This window comes from Manis pentadactyla, chromosome 7, assembly GCF_030020395.1.
Source record: "Manis pentadactyla isolate mManPen7 chromosome 7, mManPen7.hap1, whole genome shotgun sequence".
Classification (NCBI taxonomy): domain Eukaryota; kingdom Metazoa; phylum Chordata; class Mammalia; order Pholidota; family Manidae; genus Manis; species Manis pentadactyla.
Window position 1 is genome coordinate 139,212,024 of NC_080025.1, and position 21,221 is coordinate 139,233,244.

At 37.8% G+C, this 21,221-nt stretch overlaps 1 protein-coding gene across 2 annotated transcripts in view; it reads right to left on the reverse strand.

Annotated features, from left to right (window-relative positions):
* TPK1 (thiamin pyrophosphokinase 1) overlaps positions 1–21,221 on the reverse strand; it is a 354,196-nt gene that overhangs the window by 178,848 nt on the left and 154,127 nt on the right. For both annotated transcript variants that reach the window (XM_036926208.2, XM_036926206.2), the window contains exon 5: positions 18,564–18,636. In XM_036926208.2, coding sequence (XP_036782103.2) covers positions 18,564–18,636 — 73 coding nt within the window. The remainder of the gene's footprint in view (positions 1–18,563; positions 18,637–21,221) is intronic.

Consider the following 21,221-nt stretch of genomic DNA (forward strand, 5'->3'; position numbering starts at 1 on the left):
TCAGTTGTATTTATCAGCCTTCTAAAAGCATTTCTACTTTTTAAACTACAACTATTTTTTTTATCATCAAATGACAGCCTACAAGCAACAATTTCTTCAGCAAGAATGTCATATGATTAAACTCCTAAAAACCCTAGGTAATAGGATGCCTAATATAATTTAGTGTTTTCTTTCTGGTGTCTGGATTGTACATAAAAAAAAGAACAAACACAACTTAACCTTGTAGCAATTCTCCATTCCATCCCAAACATAAAGAGACATTCTAATCAATCTAGTGCAATCTTCACTGCCCTGGGTGTTGTAAGGTAACCCTTCCTTTCAATAAGGCATTAAATGAAAGTTACAGCGTTTCAAACAAGGTAGTAACCACTTCTATTAATGGAAGTCAAAAGTCTTTTTAGAACAGCATAGAATCTTAAATAATGGCTTCCTTCCTAAAAGCCGAGCCAGAGTTCTGGGTCAAAGACGCTGCCCAAAAGAGCTAACACAGCAAGTAACCCTGTCTGCAAGGTTGTGAGGCACTTGGGAATTCTTCAAAATGTAATGGGCACATGCCGCCCCTTTTTAAATGCCCCTTTTTAAGATTTCTCAAAACAGGCTTTGAGAAATACAGACAATTTGAAATAAAGCCAGTTTGAAAGGATTATGATTGAGGCAAGCATAAGAATTAAGGTACATTTATTTTCAAGAGAGATTCACATAACATCCCAGCCTGTCTCATAACTCTCTTGGAGAGATGCTAATAAGGTGAGCACACCAATTTTAGGAATATAAAGTGAAGAAGAAACAGCCTGTCCATAATTCCCTTAACAAAGCCTTTATATCTCAACATATGCTAATTAGCTTAAGAATTTACCATGCTCAAGGGTTTTGTTTTGTTTTGCTACTTTTTAAGGAATATACCAATAAATGGAGTTGAGCTTCAAATATTTATAGTTTCCTCTGGCATAATAGTCAAACTTTCTAACATTTTATAATTTCTAACAGTCCACCTTACTATTTTCTCTTAATTAATTAATTTAATCACATCTACATTTGTCAGCATGTGTCTGGGCAGAACTGGGCAGGAGGCATAGCTAAAAGGAGAAAAATAAGATTTCTGAGATTTGGTAAATCACTGCAGATGTTTTCAACTGCAGACTAAAAACATCTGTGGAGATTCTGTGAAAGTTAAATAATTTGAATCCAAGGCATTATCAAACTCAAAAGGACATTATAAGTGATTTTGATTCTGAATGATATCTAGATCACAAATTATACACTTATGGAAATGAATATAAGAAATCTTTTTAAAAGCACTGTCACTGAGAACAACTATTGAAAACCTCTTAAGTAAACAATTTTAAGAAGTAAAACAAAACACTATACTTTATATTAAAATAGTTGTTCAGTGCTTCTAGAATACTTCCATAGGGATAACATTACTTGGCCATTAATACAACTACATGAGTAAGCCAGGGCTATATAACCTGATTTAATTTCACATGCCTTAGTAAGACTTTCCATATGGAAAATAACAACTCAAACATTATTTGCATTCATTAGTTCAAGAAAACATAATCACTTTATTATTTACAAAAATCTAAAAACTAAAATGCATACTACTAATAGCCAAAACTAAGTATTAGTTATTTGGCAACTCTGACTCAGTACTATACCTCCCACCCCCAATGTTTGAGACTCAGTGCCCTCAACTTCAAATTGGAGTTAAATACAAGCACTTCCTTTTTTTCTTTATTAAGGTATCATTGATATACAATCACATGAGCAACATTGTGGTTACTACATTTCCCCCTATTATCAAGTCCCCCCCACATACCCCATTACAGTCCCTGTCCATCAGCGTAGTAAGATGCTATAGAGTCACTACTTGTCTTTGTGCTGTACTTCCTTCCCAGTGCCCCCACTACATTATGTGTGCTAATCGTAATTCCCCTTAATCCCCTAATCCCTCCATTCCACCCACCCTCTCCAGTCCCTTTCCCTTTTGTAACTGTTAGTCCATTCTTGGGTTCTGAGAGTCTGCTGCTGTTGTGTTCCTTCAGTTTTTGCTTTGTTCTTATACTCCACAGATGAGTGAAATCATTTGGTACTTGTCTTTCACCACCTGGCTTAATTCACAGAGCATAATACTCTCTGACTCCATCCATGTTGTTGCAAATGGTAGGATTTGTTTTCTTCTTATTCCATTGTGTATATGTACCACCTCTTCTTTATCCATTCATCTACTGATGGACACTTACGTTGCTTCCATATATTGGCTATTACAAATAGTGCTGCAATAAACATAGGGGTGTATATGTCTTTTTAAATCTGGGATCCTGTATTCTTAGGGTAAATTTCTAGGAGTGGAATTCCTGGGTCAAATGGTTTTCCTATTTTTAGCTTTTGGAAGAACCTCCATATTTCTTTCCACAATGGTTGAACTAATTTACATTCCCACCAGCAGTGTAGGAGGGTTTCCCTTTCTCCACATCTTCAATGACATTTGTTGTTGTTTGTCTTCTGGATGTTGGCCATTCTGACTAGTGTGAGGTGTATCTCACTGTGGTTTTAATTTGCATTTCTCTTATGATTAGCGATGTGGAGCATCTTTTCATGTGTCTGTTACCATCTGAATTTCTTCTTCAGAGAAGTGTCTGTTCAGAACCTCTGCCCATTTTTTAATTGGGTTCTTTGCTTTTTTGGTTGTTGAGGCACGTGAGTTCTTGATATATTTTGGATGTCAACCCCTTATTGGATCTGTCATTCATGAATATATTCTCCCATACTGTAGGATGTCTTTTTGTTCTACTGATGTGTCCTTTGCTTTACAGAAGCTTTTTAGTTTGATATAGTCCCACTGTTCATTTTTGCTTTTGTTTTACTTGCCCAGGAAGATATGTTCATGAAAAAGTTGCTCATGTTTATATTCAAGAGAGTTTTGCCTATGTTTTCTTCTAAGAGTTTTAAGGTTTCATGACTTACATTCAAGTCTTTGATCCATTTCTAGTTTACTTTTGTGTATGAAGTTACACAGTAATCCAGTTTCATTCTCTTAAATGTAGCTGTCCAGTTTTGCCAACACCAGCTGTTGAAGAGGCTGTCATTTCCCCATTGTATGTCCATAGCTCCTTTATCATATATTAATTGACCATATATGTTTGGGTTAATATCTGGACTCTCTATTCTGTTTCACAGGTCTGTGGGTCTGTTCTGGTGCCAGTACCAAATTGTCTTGATTACTGTGGCTTTGTAGTAGAGCTTGAAGTTGGGAAGGGAGATCCCCCCTGCTTTATTCTTCTTTCTCAGGATTCCTTTGGCTATTCAGGGTGTTTTGTGGTTCCATATGAATTTTAGAACTATTTGTTCCAGTCCATTGAAGAATGCTGTAGGTATTTTGATAGGGATTGCATTGAATCTGTAGAATGCTTTAGGCAGGATGGCCATTTTTTTTTTTAGTTTCTTTCTTTTTTTTTTTTTTTTTATTGAAGGGTAGTTGACACACAGTATTACATTACATTAGTTTCAGGTGTACAACACACTGATTCAACATTTATATACATGATAATTCTAGGTACCAGCTATCACCATACCAAGTTGTTACAATATTTTGACTATATTCCTTATGCTATACATTACATCTCGGTTACTTATTTATTTTACAATTGGAAGTGTGTTTATATATATATATATACATATATATACATTTTTTTTTGTGAGGGCATCTCTCATATTTATTGATCAAATAGTTAACAACAATAAATTTCTGTATAGGGGGGTCAATACTCAATGCACAATCATTAATCCACCCCAAGCCTAATTTTCATCAGTCTCCAATATTCTGATGCATAACGAACAAATTCTTACATGGAGTACAAATTCTTACATAGTGAATAAGTTACATGGTGAACAGTGCAAGGGCAGTCATCACAGAAACTTTCGGTTTTGTTCATGCATTATGAACTATACACAGTCAGTTCAAATATGACTATTCATTTGATTTTTAAACTTGATTTATATGCGGATACATTTCTCTATTATTATTATTTTTAATAAAATGCTGAAGTGGTAGGTAGATATGAGATAAAGGTAGAAAACAGAGTTTAGTGTTGTAAGAGAGCAAATGTAGATGATCAGGTGTGTGCCTGTAGACTATGTGTTAATCCAAGCTAGACCAGGGCAATAAACATCCAAGTATGCAGAAGATTTCTCTCAGAACATGAGGGGGGAGGTTCTAAGCCTCACCTCTGCTGCTCCCCATTTTCTCACCAGATGGCCCCCTGCAACTGTGTCTGTCTTAGGTTGTTCCTTCCTTGAGGAATCTTACCCATCTCTGGCTAACCAGTCATCTTCCGGGGCCATACAGGGAAATGTTAAGTTGGTAAGTGAGAGAGAAGCCTTATTGTTTGAAAAGGTTAGCTTTTTACTTCTTTGCATATTTATGCCCTGTGGCTTCTATGCCCAGCATTTGTCTTGAGGTGTCTTTACCACTTGGAAGAATTATGATACTCGGTAAATTCGACATGTGGCACGAGTTCTATTTAAAGGTTGTGATTAGGTAGGAAGAAGAAAAGCTATACAAGTAGCAGGCAGAAGAAAACCTGGGAAGATTATTTCTTTGACATATCTTCTTGTAGAGTAACTTCAGCATGGATAGGTTTTAAACTACTAATTAAATTGTGCACACACATTAACATAATAGGAATATAGTTACCTAACCAAAGCATACCTGTAATTACCAGCCATCTCCAGTGAAACCAAGAAAACCAGTTAGGCACCTTAGGCATTTGTGAAAACTTATCTATGATATGGTGGATATTGTCCAACTGAACTTAAACAGTCTGAGAGAATTCAGATAAATTAGAACAACCCATTCCTGGGGACTGTTCACATCCCATATATTATTTTAACAATAAATAGTCTGTGGTTGTAAGATTTTGGAGTGCTACAATTTGCACTTCTCCTAATTCTTGGTTGAGTTCCAACAGTATATATCCAGTCCAATTTTTTGTTTTACTGTGAGCACAGGCCAGCTTAGATATCTCCTTCATCATTCTCATGGCAAGTCCAGGAGCTGGTGGGATGAGTGCATCTACAGCTGTGGCAGTGCGTAGATCTTTGTTGGGGTTTTTTTTTTGCTGATCATCTTCTGTCATGAGTCTTCCCGAGAGTGCTGATGTTGGAAGTTCTTTTTCATATCGTATCTTAGTTCATTTTCGGGGTAGCCAAATTAGGCCTTGATCCTCTGTATAAACACAAACAGACCCTTTGCCTACACTTTTATATGCCCTTTATACCCTTGTGTAGAACTCATTGGAGGTCACCACACAGGCACGGCTTTTTTTTTTTTTTAATCATTAATCTACACTTACATGACGAATACTTACGAATACTTTGTTTACTAGGCTCTCCCCTATACCAGGTCCCCCCTATATACTCCTTTACAGTCACTGTCCATCAGCGTAGCAAACTGTTGTAGAATCACGACTTGTCTTCTCTGTGTTGTACAGCCCTCCCCTTTCTCCCACCCCACTATGGATGCTAATCTTAATACCCCTCTTTTTCTGCCCCCCCTTATCACTCCCTACCCACCCATCCTCCCCAGTCCCTTTCCCTTTGGTACCTGTTAGTTCATTCTTGAGTTCTGTGATTCTGCTGCTGTTTTGATCCTTCAGTTTTTCCTTTGTACTTATATTCCAGAGATGAGTGAAATCATTTGGTATTTCTCTTTCTCCGCTTGGCTTGTTTCACTGAGCATAATACCCTCCAGCTCCATCCATGTTGCTGCAAATGGTTGGATTTGCCCTTTTCTTATGGCTGAGTAGTATTCCATTGTGTATATGTACCACTTCTTCTTTATCCATTCATCTATCGATGGACATTTAGGTTGCTTCCAATTCTTGGCTATTGTAAATAGTGCTGCGATAAACATAGGGGTGCACTGATCTTTCTCATACTTGATTGCTGCATTCCTAGGGTAAATTCCTAGGAGTGCAATTCCTGGGTCAAATGGTATGTCTGTTTTGAGCATTTTGATGTACCTTCATACTGCTTTCCACAATGGTTGAACAAGTTTACATTCCCACCAGCAGTGTAGGAGGGTTCCCCTTTCTCCACAGCCTCGCCAACATTTGTTGTTGTCTGTCTTTTGGATGGCAGCCATCCTTACTGGTGTGAGGTGATACCTCATTGTAGTTTTAATTTGCATTTCTCTGATAATTAGCGATGTGGAGCATCTTTTCTTGTGTCTGTTGGCCATCTGTATGAGATGAGAACCGTCTGTTCAGTTCCTTTGCCCATTTTTTAATTGGGTTATTTGTTTTTTGTTTGTTGAGGCATGTGAGCTCTTTATATATTCTGGACGTCAAGCCTTTATTGGATGTGTCATTTTCAAATATATTCTCCCATACTGTAGGGATCCTTTTTGTTCTATTGATGGTGTCTTTTGCTGTACAGAAGCTTTTCAGCTTAATATAGTCCCACTTACTCATTTTTGCTGTTGTTTTCCTTGCCCGGGGAGATATGTTCAAGAAGAGGTCACTCATGTTTATGTATAAGAGGTTTTTGCCTATGTTTTCTTCCAAGAGTTTAATGGTTTCGTCACTTATATTCAGGTCTTTGATCCATTTTGAGTTTACTTTTGTATATGGGGTTAGACAATGGTCCAGTTTCATTCTCCTACATGTAGCTGTCCAGTTTTGCCAGCAACATCTGTTGAAGAGACTGTGATTTCGCCATTGTATGTCCATGGCTCCTTTATCAAATATTAATTGACCAAATATGTCTGGGTTAATGTCTGGATTCTCTAGTCTGTTCCATTGGTCTGTGGCTCTGTTCTTGTGCCAGTACCAAATTGTCTTGATTACTATGGCTTTATAATAGAGCTTGAAGTTGGGGAGTGAGATCCCCCCTACTTTATTCTTCTTTCTCAGGATTGCTTTGGCTATTCGGGGTCTTTGGTGGTTCCATATGAATTTTTGAATTATTTGTTCCAGTTCATTGAAGAATGTTGCTGGTAGTTTCATAGGGATTGCATCAAATCTATATATTGCTTTGGGCAGGATGGCCATTTTGACAATATTAATTCTTCCTAGCCATGAGCATGGGATGAGTTTCCATCTGTTAGTGTCCCCTTTAATTTCTTTTAAGAGTGACTTGTAGTTTTCAGAGTATAAGTCTTTCACTTCTTTGGTTAGGTTTATTCCTAGGTATTTTATTTTTTTTGATGCAATTGTGAATGGAGTTGTATTCCTGATTTCTCTTTCTGTTGGTTCATTGTTGGTATATAGGAAAGCCACAGATTTCTGTGTGTTGATTTTGTATCCTGCAACTTTGCTGTATTCCGATATCAGTTCTAGTAGTTCTGGGGTGGAGTCTTTAGGGTTTTTTATGTACAGTATCATGTCATCTGCAAATAGTGACAGTTTAACTTCTACTTTGCCAATCTGGATTCCTTGTATTTTTTTGTTTTGTCTGATTGCTGTGGCTAGGACCTCCAGTACTATGTTAAATAACAGTGGGGAGAGTGGGCATCCCTGTCTAGTTCCCGATCTCAGCGGAAATGCTTTCAGCTTCTCGCTGTTCAATATAATGTTGGCTGTGGGTTTTTCATAGATGGCCTTTATTATGTTGAGGTACTTGCCCTCTATTCCCATTTTGCTGAGAGTTTTTATCATGAATGGATGTTGGACTTTGTCAAATGCTTTTTCAGCATCTATGGAGATGATCATGTGGTTTTTGTCTTTCTTTTTGTTGATGTGGTGGATGATATTGATGGACTTTTGAATGTTGTGCCATCCTTGCATCCCTGGGATGAATCCCACTTGGTCATGGTGTACGATGGTTTTGATGTATTTTTGAATTCGGTTTGCTAAAATTTTGTTGAGTATTTTTGCATCTACGTTCATCAGGGATATTGGTCTGTAGCTTTCTTTTTTGGTGGTGTCTTTGCCTGGTTTTGTTATTAGGGTGATGCTAGCTTCATAGAATGAGTTTGGGAGTATCCCCTCCTCCTCTATTTTTTGGAAAACTTTAAGGAGAATGGGTATTATGTCTTCCCTGTATGTCTGATAAAATTCCGAGGTAAATCCATCTGGCCCGGGGGTTTTGTTCTTTGGTAGTTTTTGGATTACCGTTTCAATTTCATTGCTGGTAATTGGTCTGTTTAGATTTTCTGTTTCTTTTTGGGTCAGTCTTGGAAGGTTGTATTTTTCTAGGAAGTTGTCCATTTCTCCTAGGTTTCCCAACTTGTTAGCATATAGGTTTTCATAGTAGTCTCTAATAATTCTTTGTATTTCTGTGGGGTCCATCGTAATTTTTCCTTTCTCGTTTCTGATACTGTTGATTTGTGTTGACTCTCTTTTCCTCTTAATAAGTCTGGCTAGAGGCTTATCTATTTTGTTTATTTTCTCCAAGAACCAGCTCTTGGTTTCATTGATTTTTGCTATTGTTTTATTCTTCTCAATTTTATTTATTTCTTCTCTGATCTTTATTATGTCCCTCATTCTGCTGACCTTAGGCCTCATTTGTTCTTCTTTTTCCAATTTTGATAATTGTGACATTAGACCGTTCATTTGGGATTGCTCTTCCTTTTTTAAATATGCTTGGATTGCTATATACTTTCCTCTTAAGACTGCTTTTGCTGTGTCCCACAGAAGTTGGGGCTTAGTATTGTTGTTGTCATTTGTTTCCATATATTGCTGGATCTCCATTTTGATTTGGTCATTGATCCATTGATTATTTAGGAGCGTGTTGTTTAGCCTCCATGTGTTTGTGAGCCTTTTTGCTTTCTTTGAACAGTTTATTTCTAGTTTAATGAGGATGGCCATTTTGACAATATTAATTCTTCCTACCCAAGAGCATGGGATGAATTTCCATTTATTAGTGTCCTCTTTAATTTCTCTCTAGTGTCTTGTGGTTTTCAGGGTATAGGTCTTTAACTTCCTTGGTTAGGTTTATTCCTAGGTATTTTATTCTTTTTGTGAATGGAATTGTTTTCCTGATTTCTCTTTCTGATAGTTCATTGTTAGTGTATAGAATGCAGCAGATTTCTGTGTGTTAATTTTGTATCCTGCAACTTTGCTAAATTCAGATATTAGTTCTAGTAGTTTTAGAGAGGATTCTTTAGGTGTTTTTTATGTACAATATCATGTCATCTGTAAACAGTGTCAGTTTAACTTCTTCCTTAGCAATTTGGATGTCTTTTACTTCTTTGTGTTGTCTGATTGCCATGGCTAGGACTTCCAGTCCTATGTTGAATAAAAGTGGGGAGAGTGGGAATCTTTGTCTTGTTCCCAATGTTAGAGGAAAAGCTTTCAGCTTTTCACTGTTAAGTATGATGTTGGCTGTGGTTTTGTCATATATAGCCTTTATTATGTTGAGGTAGTTGCCCTCTGTACCCATTTTATTGAGGGTTTTTATCACAAATGAGTGTTTAATTTTGTCAAATGCTTTTTTGGCATCTATGGAGATGGTCATGTGATGTTTTTCCTTCTTCTTATTGATATAGTGAATGATGTTGATAGATTTTTGAATACTATACCACCCTTGCATCCCTCAGACGAATCCCTCTTGATCATGATGTATGATCCTCTGATGTATTTTTTATTTTGGTTTGCAAACATTGTGTTGAGTATTTTTGCATCTATGTTCATCAGGGATATTGGTCCATAGTTTTCTTTTTCTGTGGTGTCTTTGCCTGGCTTTGGTGTTAGAGTGATGCTGGACTCATAGAAAGAATTTGGAAGTATTCCTGCATTTTCTATTTTTTGGAAAATTGTAAGGAGAATTGATATTATGTCTTCTCTAAATGTCTGATAAAATTCAGCGGTGAATCCATCTGGTACGGGCATTTTGTTCTTGGTTAGTTTTTTGATTACTGATTCAATTTCATTGCTGGTAATTGTTCTGTTCAGATTTTCTGTTTCTTCCTGGGTCAGTCTTGGAAGATTGTATTTTTCTAGAAAGTTGTCCATTTCTTTTAGGTTATCCAGTTTGTTAGTATATAGATTTTCATAGAATTCTCTAATAATTCTTCATATTTCTGTGGTGTCCATAGTGGTTTTTCCCCTCTCATTTCTGATTCTGTTCGTGTGTAGATCCCCTTTTTTTTCTTAATAAGTCTGGATAGGGGTTTATCTATTTTGTTTATTTTCTCAAAGAACCAGCTTTTGGTTTCATTATTTTTTCTATTGTCATACTCTTCTCAATTTTATTTATTTCTTCACTGATCTTTATTATGTCCCTCCTTCTACTGACTTTGGGCCTCATTTGTTCTTTTTCCAGTTTCAATAATTGTGAATTTAGACTATTCATTTGGGATTGTTCTTCCTTCTTTAAATCGGCCTGGATTGCTATATACTTTCCTCTTAGAACTGCCTTCACTGTGTCCACACAAGTTGGGATGTTGTGCTGTTGTTTTCATTTGTGTCCATTTATTGTTTGATCTCTTTTAATTTGGTCATTGATCCATTGATTATTTAGGAGCATGTTGTTAAGCCTCCATGTGTTTGTGAGCCTTTTTTTTTTTTCTCTCTGTACAATTTATTTCTAGTTTCATACCTTTGTGATCTGAGAGGTTGGTTGGGACAATTTCAATCATTTTGAATTTGCTGAGGCTCTGTTTATGGCCTAGTATGTGGTCTATTCTGGAAAATGTTCTATGTGCCTTGAGAAGAATGTGTAGCCTCTTGCTTTTGGGTGTAGTTCTGTAGATGTCTGTTAGGTCCATCTGTTCTAGTGTGTTGTTCAGTGCCTCTGTGTCCTTACTTATTTTCAGTCCAGTTGATCTGTCCTTCAGTGTGACTAGAGTGTTAAAGTCTCCTAGAATGAATGCATTGCATTCTATTTCCCCTTTTAATTCTGTCAGTATTTGTTTCACATATGCAGGTGATCCTGTGTTGTGTGCACAGATATTGATAATGGTTATATCTTCTTGTTGGATTGACCCCTTTATCATTATGTAATGTCCTCTTTTGTCTCTTGTGACTTCTTTTGCTTTGAAGTCTATTTTGTCTGATACAAGTACTGCAACACCTGCATTTTTCTCCCTGCTGTTTGCATGTAATATCTTTTTCTATCCCTTTACTTTCAGTCTGTGTATGTCTTTGGGTTTGAAGTGAGTCTCTTGTAGGCAGCATATAGATGGGTCTTGCTTTTTTATCCATCCTGTAACTCTCTGTCTTTTGATTGGGGCATTTAGTCCATTTATATTTAGGGTGATTATTGACAGATATGTATGTATTGCCATTGCAGGCTTTGGATTCGTGGTTACCAAAGGTTCAAGGATGGTTTCTTTACTATCTAGCAGTCTACCTTAACTCACTTATTACGCTATTATAAATACAGTCTGATTATTCTTTTTTCTCTCTCTTCTTTTTATTCCTCTTTAACTCTTTGTATGTTAGGTGTCATATTCTGTACTCTTTGTGTATCCCTCAACTGACTTTGGGGTAACTGATTTAATTTTGCACTTGATTAGTATTTAGTTGGTCTACTTACTTTGCTGTGGTTTTATTTCCTTTGGAGACAGCTATTTAGTCTTAGGCACACTTCCATCTTGAGTAGTCCCATTAAAATACACTGTAGAGATGGTTTGTGTGGGATAAAGTCCCTCAATTTTTGCTTATCTGGGAATTGTTTAATCTCTCCTTTACATTTCAATGAGAATCTTGCTGGGTAGAGTATTCTTGGTTTGAGTCCCTTATGTTTCGTTGCATTGAATAAATCACGCCACTCCCTTATGGCCTGTAAGGTTTCTGCTGAGAAGTTGATGATTGTCTGATGGGTTTTCCTTTGTATGTGATCTTTTTTTCTCTCTGGCTGCTTTTAATACTGTGCCCTTATCCTTGATCTTTGACATTTTAATTATTATATGTCTTGGTGTTGCCCTCCTTGGGTCCCTTGTGTTGGGAGTTCAGTGGACTTCCATGGCCTGAGAGACTATTTCCTTCCCCGATTGGGGCAGTTTTCAGCAATTATTTCTTCAAAGACACTTTCTATCGCTTTTTCTCTCTCTTCTTCTTCTGGTATCCCTATGATGTGAATATCATTACATTTTGATTGGTCACATAGTTCTCTTAATATTCTTTCATTCCTAGTGATCCTTTTATCTCTCTCTGCCTCAGCTTCTCTGTATTCCTGTTCTGATTTCTTTTCTCCTCAACCTCACCTAATCTGTTTTTAAATCCCTCCATTGTTTGTGTCATTTCAGTTATCTCCTTCCTGAATTTGTCCCATAGCTCTTGAATATTTTCCTGTAGCTCCAGTAGCATGCTTATGACTTTTATTTTGAATTCTTTTTCAGGACTATTGGTGATTTCAGACTCACCAAGCCCTCTTTCCTGTGTTTGAGAGATTTTGGATGGAACCAGGTTCTTCTTGCCTTTTCATAGTTCTGGAGCAATGGGCATGGTTGCAGGCCAGTGGGGAGGGTGTCAGCTGAGAGGACAAAGTCCCTTCCTGCTTGCCAGTAGCCGTACCTGTCTCTGCTGTTTGTTCGGATTAACCGCATGCAGGGAAGAGGCCTCTGGGTTAATCCCCTAAACTTCCATGGGCAGGGTGGTCCTTGGGATGGCTAGGGTGATGGCAGGGGTTGCAGGTGAGTGGCGCAGGTTCTGCTGCGAGAACAAAGCCCTTTCATGTTTTCCGGTCTCAGCTCCTGTCTCCACTGTCTGTGCCAGTTAATCGTGTGCAGGGAGCAGCCTCTGGGTCTGGGCCAGTTAGCCGCATGCAAGGAGAAGCCTCTGCATTAAACTGTGTAATTCCTGTGGTGGGGCTGCCCTCCAGCAGTCTGCAGCAATGGTGGGGACAGCGGGTTTGCACTCAGGTGCTGATGGGGAGGAAGGAATGGCAGGCTGCTCATTGCAGTGAGGGGCCTCAGGGCTGAGTTGCCAACCAGGGGGATAGGGTGCCTGAAGTTCCTGAAAGTTCCCAGCCTGCTGGGCTGAGTAAGCCAGGATGATTTTGTCCACCTGTTCCTTCTCCTAAACCCTTGCCCCTTTAGCTGCCTTCTGATTGTTGGGAAATTGTTTTAAGTGCCTGCTTTTCTTTTGTCCGAGAGCAGTTGGTTGTGGAAACCTATCACAGTCTTATTCTCAGACTGCTTTTCGATGCCTCTAATCTCCAGAGCACCATGCAAATGGGTCTGTGCTCCCAGGGTAGTTTTCTAGGGATGGGTATTTAGCAGTCCTGTGCTTCCACTCCCTCTGTGCTCTGATTCTTTTCCTCCTGCCAGTGAGCTGGGGTCAGGGGAGTGCTCGGGTCCCACCCGGTCACAGCTTTATACATTACACTTTTCTATTAGATGTGGACGTCTCCTAGATCTAGACTGGCTGGTGTACTGTTACTTCTGGTCACTCTTCTAGGAGTAGTTGTATTTGCTGTATTTTCAAAATATATGTGGTTTTGAGAGGAGATTTCCACCACACTACTCATGCCACCATCTTTTCTCCACCTCACAAGCACTTCCTTTTTAACATCAGCAGTCCACTTATGAAAAATCATATACTCTATTCAAATGTCAACCAGAAGCCAATTTTCCATTTTTTTCACTGGGAAAAGTCACATTCAAGCCCAAATCCTCAGTCTCCTCAAATTTAACAGAAACATACTTATATAGGTAACAGCCATTATGATGATACATAATCATGAGCAATTCTCTACCACTGTATATAAAATTTATAGCATCTTATGTTTATCAAAAAGAGCACAGGTTAAAGAAGTTTAGATATATTACCCTTGCCTATCAAGAGAAGCCTTCAAACATTTGGATATGGCCATGTCAGTGTTATATAACAAAGGATAATATCAAGAAACACTAATTTAATTAAAGATATTCTTCAATAATTCATGTACTTGCCTAAGAAAAAAACCTTATCTTCCTAATTCAGAAAAAAGATATAATGAAAGACTAGGAGACAATAATCTGCCTACATCTCTATCTCCACTACTGCAGAATGTAATGCTAGGACCATCTGGTGGCCTAGAATGATCTTGGTAGAAGATCTGTGGTTTAGCATCAACTGAACCTTTCTGCTAGTCTCATTCATCATTTATACCAGAGTTCACCGTCGACCTTTTCAATCAAGCCTTGCCTTTGTAACTTTGGTGCTACTAGAATCTTTGACATAGTCTGTAATGTCATTACAGACCATTGTTATGGTAATCCTGACCATTGTTATGAAACCATACTGTGTCCTTCCAGTACTTGGAAGGATTAATAGAGAACTTGGATCTAGAGTACTATTCCTGCCTTAAGACTGGGGTCATTTTCACCATATTGTCTAGATCATGGCCTTGATGCCAACACTTTATAGAATGCCAAAATACTCATCTGTAGCAGAGGAAGACATTCCTTACTGGCTACCCATGCCTTTGCTAATTTCCCAGTACCAAATTACCTTAGTTCTTCAATGTTCTACCTTGGCTCAAACCTGTGTCCTATAAATAGTTTTTATATAATTTAATAATTTGTCAGTTTGTTGGTCTTCTTGGTGTGGCTGAACTATTGCACCCTGACCCTTGTCACCCAGATTTGGGGCTGAAAGGGAGTGACATAGTAGAAATGCAAAGGTAGAGTGAGTATCACACTGAAAATTAGCACATACGGCCATTTACTCCCAAGGATGCTAAAGGCCAAATAGGCCAAAGATGTAATCTGTTGACACAGTCACAGCAACTGACTCCCAGTTTAAATTGAATTCCTTTTACAAAAAACAGATATATCGACCCAAGAGCTATCTCTGACTAGCACCACCATTTTCTTCACGTCATTTAAGTTTTATGGGCCTCAGTTTCCTCATCAGGAAATTGGGCTAAGAAACATTAATTTTTCATCACATCTTAAATTATTTTACATTTACAATATGTTTTTATCTTCTGTCTTATGCACCTCCATTTAAGGAAAAAATATTGTTATTCTGTGCCCTTTTAAGGCATTAAATAAGTTTGCAATCAGTTCCTTTACCTCCTAAATATTAAGCATGATTTAGGTGATTGTAGCCTTCAATCAAGGAAGCATTGCTAACTTAAAATGCGAAAAAAAATTTAATGTCAAGGGGAAAATCTGTAAAAGACATTCTTCATTCTGGGTTAGTGTTAGTGAACCAGGCGGGGAAGGACTAAGACAAATGGGCAAAAGGGGAAACACAAAGATTTTACAGCAATCTGAAAAGGAAGGCTTTATGGAGAAAATTAAGAATGGCTTATAGTAAGCATCAGGGAAGTGGACCACAGCAGTTAGATTGAGTATGTAAGCAATGTTTGTTCTCTCTATATGTTTAATAATGAAATAAGTGAAATGTAGTTATTGGCATGGAAAACAATATCTTCATAGTTGCAAGCCATGTTGTACTTCACTTGAAATTTCAAATTACAACTTTGGTATTTCTTCACTGTTAGGTCACTGCATCCCTGAAATAATGCAGTTTCCAAACTGGTGCATGCTAGTTAACAAAAAGTACAAATTGTATACTTGCTTCTTACCATATGTACCATATGGAATTAAGTGGGAGACCAGAGTTTACCCCTATGTGTCCAAAATCCAAAGGAATAAAGAATCAAGGGCTATGGACATAAAGACTAGTGACTGGGTTGCTGGTGTCTAACTCACCTTGAAGGTTATGCATATAAGGACCTAATCAATGTGAAATTGCTAATAACTGTGCTTCTTTCTTTTTACATGTTACTAACTGAAGAACAAGATGCACAGGACATTACTGAAACATTTTTCTTGTTTCTTAGCACTCGGGCTTTATCAGCTCAAAGTCAGCCAAGTGGTATGGCAGCCAGCCTCTTGGATGGCTCCTGAAGATTCCTGCCTCCTGGTATTGACACCCTTGTGTAGTCTGATCCCACATTGTACCAGGGTTGGTCTGTGTGGCAGAGGAGACAGTAAGATGGTATATCACTGCTGAAATCAGGTCACAAAAAGACAGCTACATTTGTCTTGGGCTAGCTCTCCTGCACTCATGTTCTCTTCTTCCTTCCCTCCTTCCCTCTCTGGAAAACAAGCTGACATATTGTGAGCAGCCCAAATGGCAAGAAACTGATGCCTCCAACCAACAGCCAATGAGAAATAATAGCCAGTGAGGCCAACCAACAACCACATGAACAATCTTGGAAGACAATTCTGTAGCCTCAGTGAGCCTTGAGACAACTACTGATAACCTCGTGAGAAACTTTGAGCCAGAACAACCTAACCAACTCTCCTATTTCTTACCCAGAGAAACCTTGTGAGATAAAAACTGTTTGCTGTCTTAAGCTGCTAAATTTTATTGTTACTTAACAACAGATAACTAATAAAGATGGCAAGATCTGGAGTATAAAACATTCTGCTTAAAAGCTGACAAATTAAATACTTTATATTTCAGTGTTCTGAGAAATTATCCAGGCAATCCAATATAAAGTGTGTAGGAGCACAATAAACCTGGATTATTTTCCTCTAAGTCACAAATAAGTTTTATGGGAAAAAAAGGTTGTATGAACATTTACTCACATGAATAAATGTTAACTACAGAATCCACCTGATGATTTTAACAAACTTTAAGGATTTTAAATTTCTTCTTTACTTCCTCACTACTGTCCAGTTTCAGCTCCACTGAAAACCCAGACCAGGTGGGAGAGGGAAAAAAAAGTGTATTTGACAATGGAAATAACCTCTTTTCATTTTTAACATAGCAGCTTACAGACTGCTTAAATTAGAGATAATGACTTATACGAATTGTGTGTAATGCTGCATTAACTTGTTGTCATTATCATAATTATTACACCTGCTGCTCAACACTCACCATGTTATATAGGGCACATCAGCTGTATGAAAGACAGCATCAGTGCCCTCCGGGAGCAACTCCGAGAAGCCCCCAAGTAGTGAGTTCTCATCGATAACAATGCAAAGCTGGATCGTACAGTATCAACTTACAACTACACAATGTAGGAATCAGAAGACACAGCTAGTCTTCCTTTAAAAACGAAACCTTAACAAATACCAATTATCTTTTGAGACTAAAAATAATTTGAAGCAGAAAATACGAGAAATTCATCAAAAGGTATTAACTCAAAACGTTCCTTTATCTTCGACCCCACTGTACTGCGTTTAGAAATAAAAAAGCTGGCTTCTCCTCCTTTCCTGTTATTTCCTCGTCGTGGACAGGAGTGACCCGAGTGACACGTTGCAGGCGTGGCAACCCAGCAGCATGGAAGAGGGGAGAGAGGTCACATCTGGCCAGATCGTCAACATGTTTCTGAGTCGGCTTGTCCTTGCCTCTCCTGCTGTTTCTTCTGCTCCAGAAAATATGATTAATATCTACGAATTCATAACACTCTGCTATGTAAGCAAGGCTGAGAGCTTTCCATCCCAGTGAGGCCGAGGAATGGAGTTAATGAGAAGTGAGACTGGGGAATGAAGAGAAACAAGCCGATGTTACAGTAATTGAGCATGAATATCAAACACTGACTTGGGAACAGTCTTCATCTGCGGATGGGAAGTCCGGTCAGCTGGTGGGCCGAGAGAGTCACACAGAGCTCAATCATTCACTGCCGGCCCCAGAATTTCCCCCTCAGACCAGTCTATACTTTATGACCTTGGTACCTCTGTTTCCCCACCTAAAATCAGGTTTTCCTTTTTTTTAATTTTCTCTTCTTTTCCCTTCTTTCCTTCCTTCCTACAAAGGGTTTCCTTTTTCTTCTTTTTGGATTTACATTGTCCATTCCTAAATATTACACAAAATTTAAAGTTTTATTATTTCAACGACTGTTGTTTCTTTTAAAAAATTGTGTAATTTGCTAATACTAGTTCAGAATAACACAGATCATGGTATTGTGGCTAGAAGAATTTTTAGTTTAAAACTGCACTGACCCTAAAACCAGTGAAATCATGAATTATTAATTTCTATAATATACTCTTATGTGTCTTTTATCATTCTCAATTAGATCATTTATATATACTTAATTGGCAAGAATCTCTGGAAGATTTGCCCAACAGCAGTGATAAAATGAACACTTTAATAAGCTATGTTATTATTAATTTCAAATTGTAATGAATAGTTGTGTTCAGAAAAGAGTAAAAGTACCTTTAATAAAACTAAATATTAAAGAAAAGAACTGTGGTCCTAAAATTCTAGGATGAGCAATTATGCATTTTTATAAGAATTTATTTACAAAAATGTCTTGACTAGTTTGCTATGAAAGAAAACAAGGTACCCACTTAAATGTATATCAACTGGGGACTGGTTAAGTGAAATACAGTACATTCATTAAATGAAACTTAAAACGACTTGTAAAAAATATATAATAACTCATGAGGATACAGGCAATAACAGTATATTATTACATGAGCCTATGTAAACTATCAGCTCACTTAACATATATGTGTTTAAAGAACTAGGCATTAATGCTCACCTGATGCAGTGTTTGCACATGTCATTTTCTAAATTTCATTTGAAGATATATTATAATTTCCAGTTTTTTAAAAACAACGCAACAATGAGTTTCTTGATCTCTACACAGATGCCAAGGAAACCCGGAAGAACAAAGGAAAAGCAACCATACAACAAAGACCTTAATATAAAAGGGTTTCAGTTTACCTTGGTTGCATAATATTCTTTAACTTCAGGCCTGATAGAATCAAAGTCTCCACTGATGAAGTCTGGCAAAAAGCTGAAAGAAAGAGCGCCAAGTCAACTAATTAAGACTGCTTACCCATTAACCTCTAAAACTGTGAGTGTAGGGGCCAGAGAGAGAACTAACGCTTTCCAAGGGAAAAAGAAAGTCTAGTTTTAGAGTGACTGGGACTCCAGATTTATGCCCTTGGTTTCAATATAGTTTGACTGGGGGAGCTCCACATACCCAGCTGATTCATCATTTGGCCTCACTACTGGTCGATACTTATCTTCGTTTAAAAAAACAGATAAAGATTAAAGAAGATTATTGGCTTAAAAAAACTCCCTGTTCAAAATCCCCTTAACACAAAGACTCATCATCTTTGTATTTTACCTTCTACTATAGAGAAACCTTTAACTATTGTGTCTTCACACAAGTTCAGAATTTTCAGCAGATCTGAACAGAACAGATGATGATGTAGATCAGGCTTGCTTGGTAGAGCACGAGCCAGTTGGAAGACATTTTTCAAACATCCTACTGACATATTTCTAGAAGCAGGAGTCTTCTAGCTAGGTTTGAATTACTACAAAGGTCACAGTTACTCAATAGAGGGAGAGGATTCCCTAAAATGGATGTTTCCAATTATACCATAATTATCTTATTTCTCTTCCTTGCCATTTGTGTTTTTTCAGAATTCATTTCAGAAAGCCTACTTTACATGCATAAGCCATTCTTCATTATTTTTACATAAAGCAATTAGCTGACGTGGTAGAATTTCTTCCCACTTAAAACACCTAACTGTGGAGAAATAAAACGTGCCTGTATTTCTCAGTGTTCCTGCAAAAACTCCTAGCCTCCTGGGCCTCTGAAATGTATGTGACAGAAAGAAGGAATGTTTGCTTCCATTTCCTCCATAAATATTCTCTTCTTCACCTACCGTGAGAATTAGATCTGCAGCCATTTATCTAGTTAATTGTTTTGATTCAAAAGAAAAAGGAAACTTCTACATTATCTTCTGGAGGATCATATAGTTACATAATAGACTAGGTCCCTAATTAACGGGAGACTGGAGCTTTATCTCCCTGGGTATTACATGTCAAAAGAGATGAAGGCCCAGAAACTGGAGACATCTCTAGGTCCTAAATGCCAAGATACAGGGCTACCTGGCTCCCAGACAGGTTTGACTGGGTTGGGGTTAGGATTTGGACCCATAAAATTTCCAGAGACCCTTTCAAAAGAGAAGCACAAATGCCACCTTCTAATTCATAAGTTTAGGGGAAAAAATCAGATCATCTTTCACCTATGGACTGCACAGCTTCTGGTGCAGGACAACTGGCCGCCACTGCATGAACCAGGGGACTGAAAACTAGAGCAATGGAAACAGGCAATAAGAAATGTGACTCAGAACACCTCATGTATACATTCAGGATAAAATTAATAAAGATGAATATGAAAACCCAATTCTAACCTTGTTCTTTTGTACAATTTTTTTAAGCTCTTAACTTAGTTTGGAATATTACTTCTTGGGTTTAACCTAATCTGTGTGGGCACCAATTCTTCTTTGAGCTCAAAGTTTAATATTAATATTAGGACTAAACGGTATAAGGAAGTTGTACTACACACAACTGTGCCACAGATACTGCTTATTTGTTTTTTTGTTAGCCAATAATGGTTATTGAAAATTTTGGTAATTAATAAAATTTTTACATTAATCAACTGATTCCAAAAATACTCACTGAGCATCAACCATGTGCAAAAGACAATAGTTTATTTCAGAATTAAGCACGTAGGTTTTTAAAATCACCTTGCCTGGTTTTAACATTTTCCCATAGACTTTTCTCCTCAAAATGTCCCTGCCACCGTATCTACTACTTTTAATTTCTTTGACACTTATTTAGGTAAATGCCTTATACCTTACCACTATGAGGACTGAAAATATATTATTAATTCCTTTTTTTCCCTGTTGCAAAAATTCATTTGTTTTTGAAGTTTCTTTAAAATGTCTCCACCTACCAACATTCAACTACATACAGATGAAAACTCATTGGATCATAGAATATTAATGCTTCTAATGATATGTTTGTGTCCTCCCCAAATTCCCATGTTGAAATTCGAACCCCCCAATGTGACATTATTGGGAGGTGATTAGGCCAGGAGGGTAGAGCCTTCACGAGTAGAATTTGTGCTCTTATTAACAAAACCCCAAAGAGCTCTCTTGTGCCTTACACCATGTGAGGACACAGCGAGAAGATGACCATGTATGAAGCACCACACAGTGGATCTGCTGGTGCCCTGATCTTTGACTTCCCAGCCTCCAGAACTGTGGGAAGTGAGTCACTGCTCATAAGCCGCCTGCTCTGTGGTATTCCTTATAGCAGCCCAGAGGGACTGAGACTGTGATGGAAGGGATGGGAGCCATCATCCCTCCAACACCCTCGTTATCCTTTGTGAGGAACTGAGGAAGTCAAGTGAGTCCCGTCTGTACGGTCAGTATCCAACCTATTCCACCATGTAAAGCAGCCATGAAGCTTAGGACTCTGGTTCTGTATAGTTTGAATCATGAAACTTCCTGACAAAGCTGACCTTACATTACTCTACAGATTTTAGTCCCTCAGTTTTCTAGTCAATTTGGCAGTTTCCAA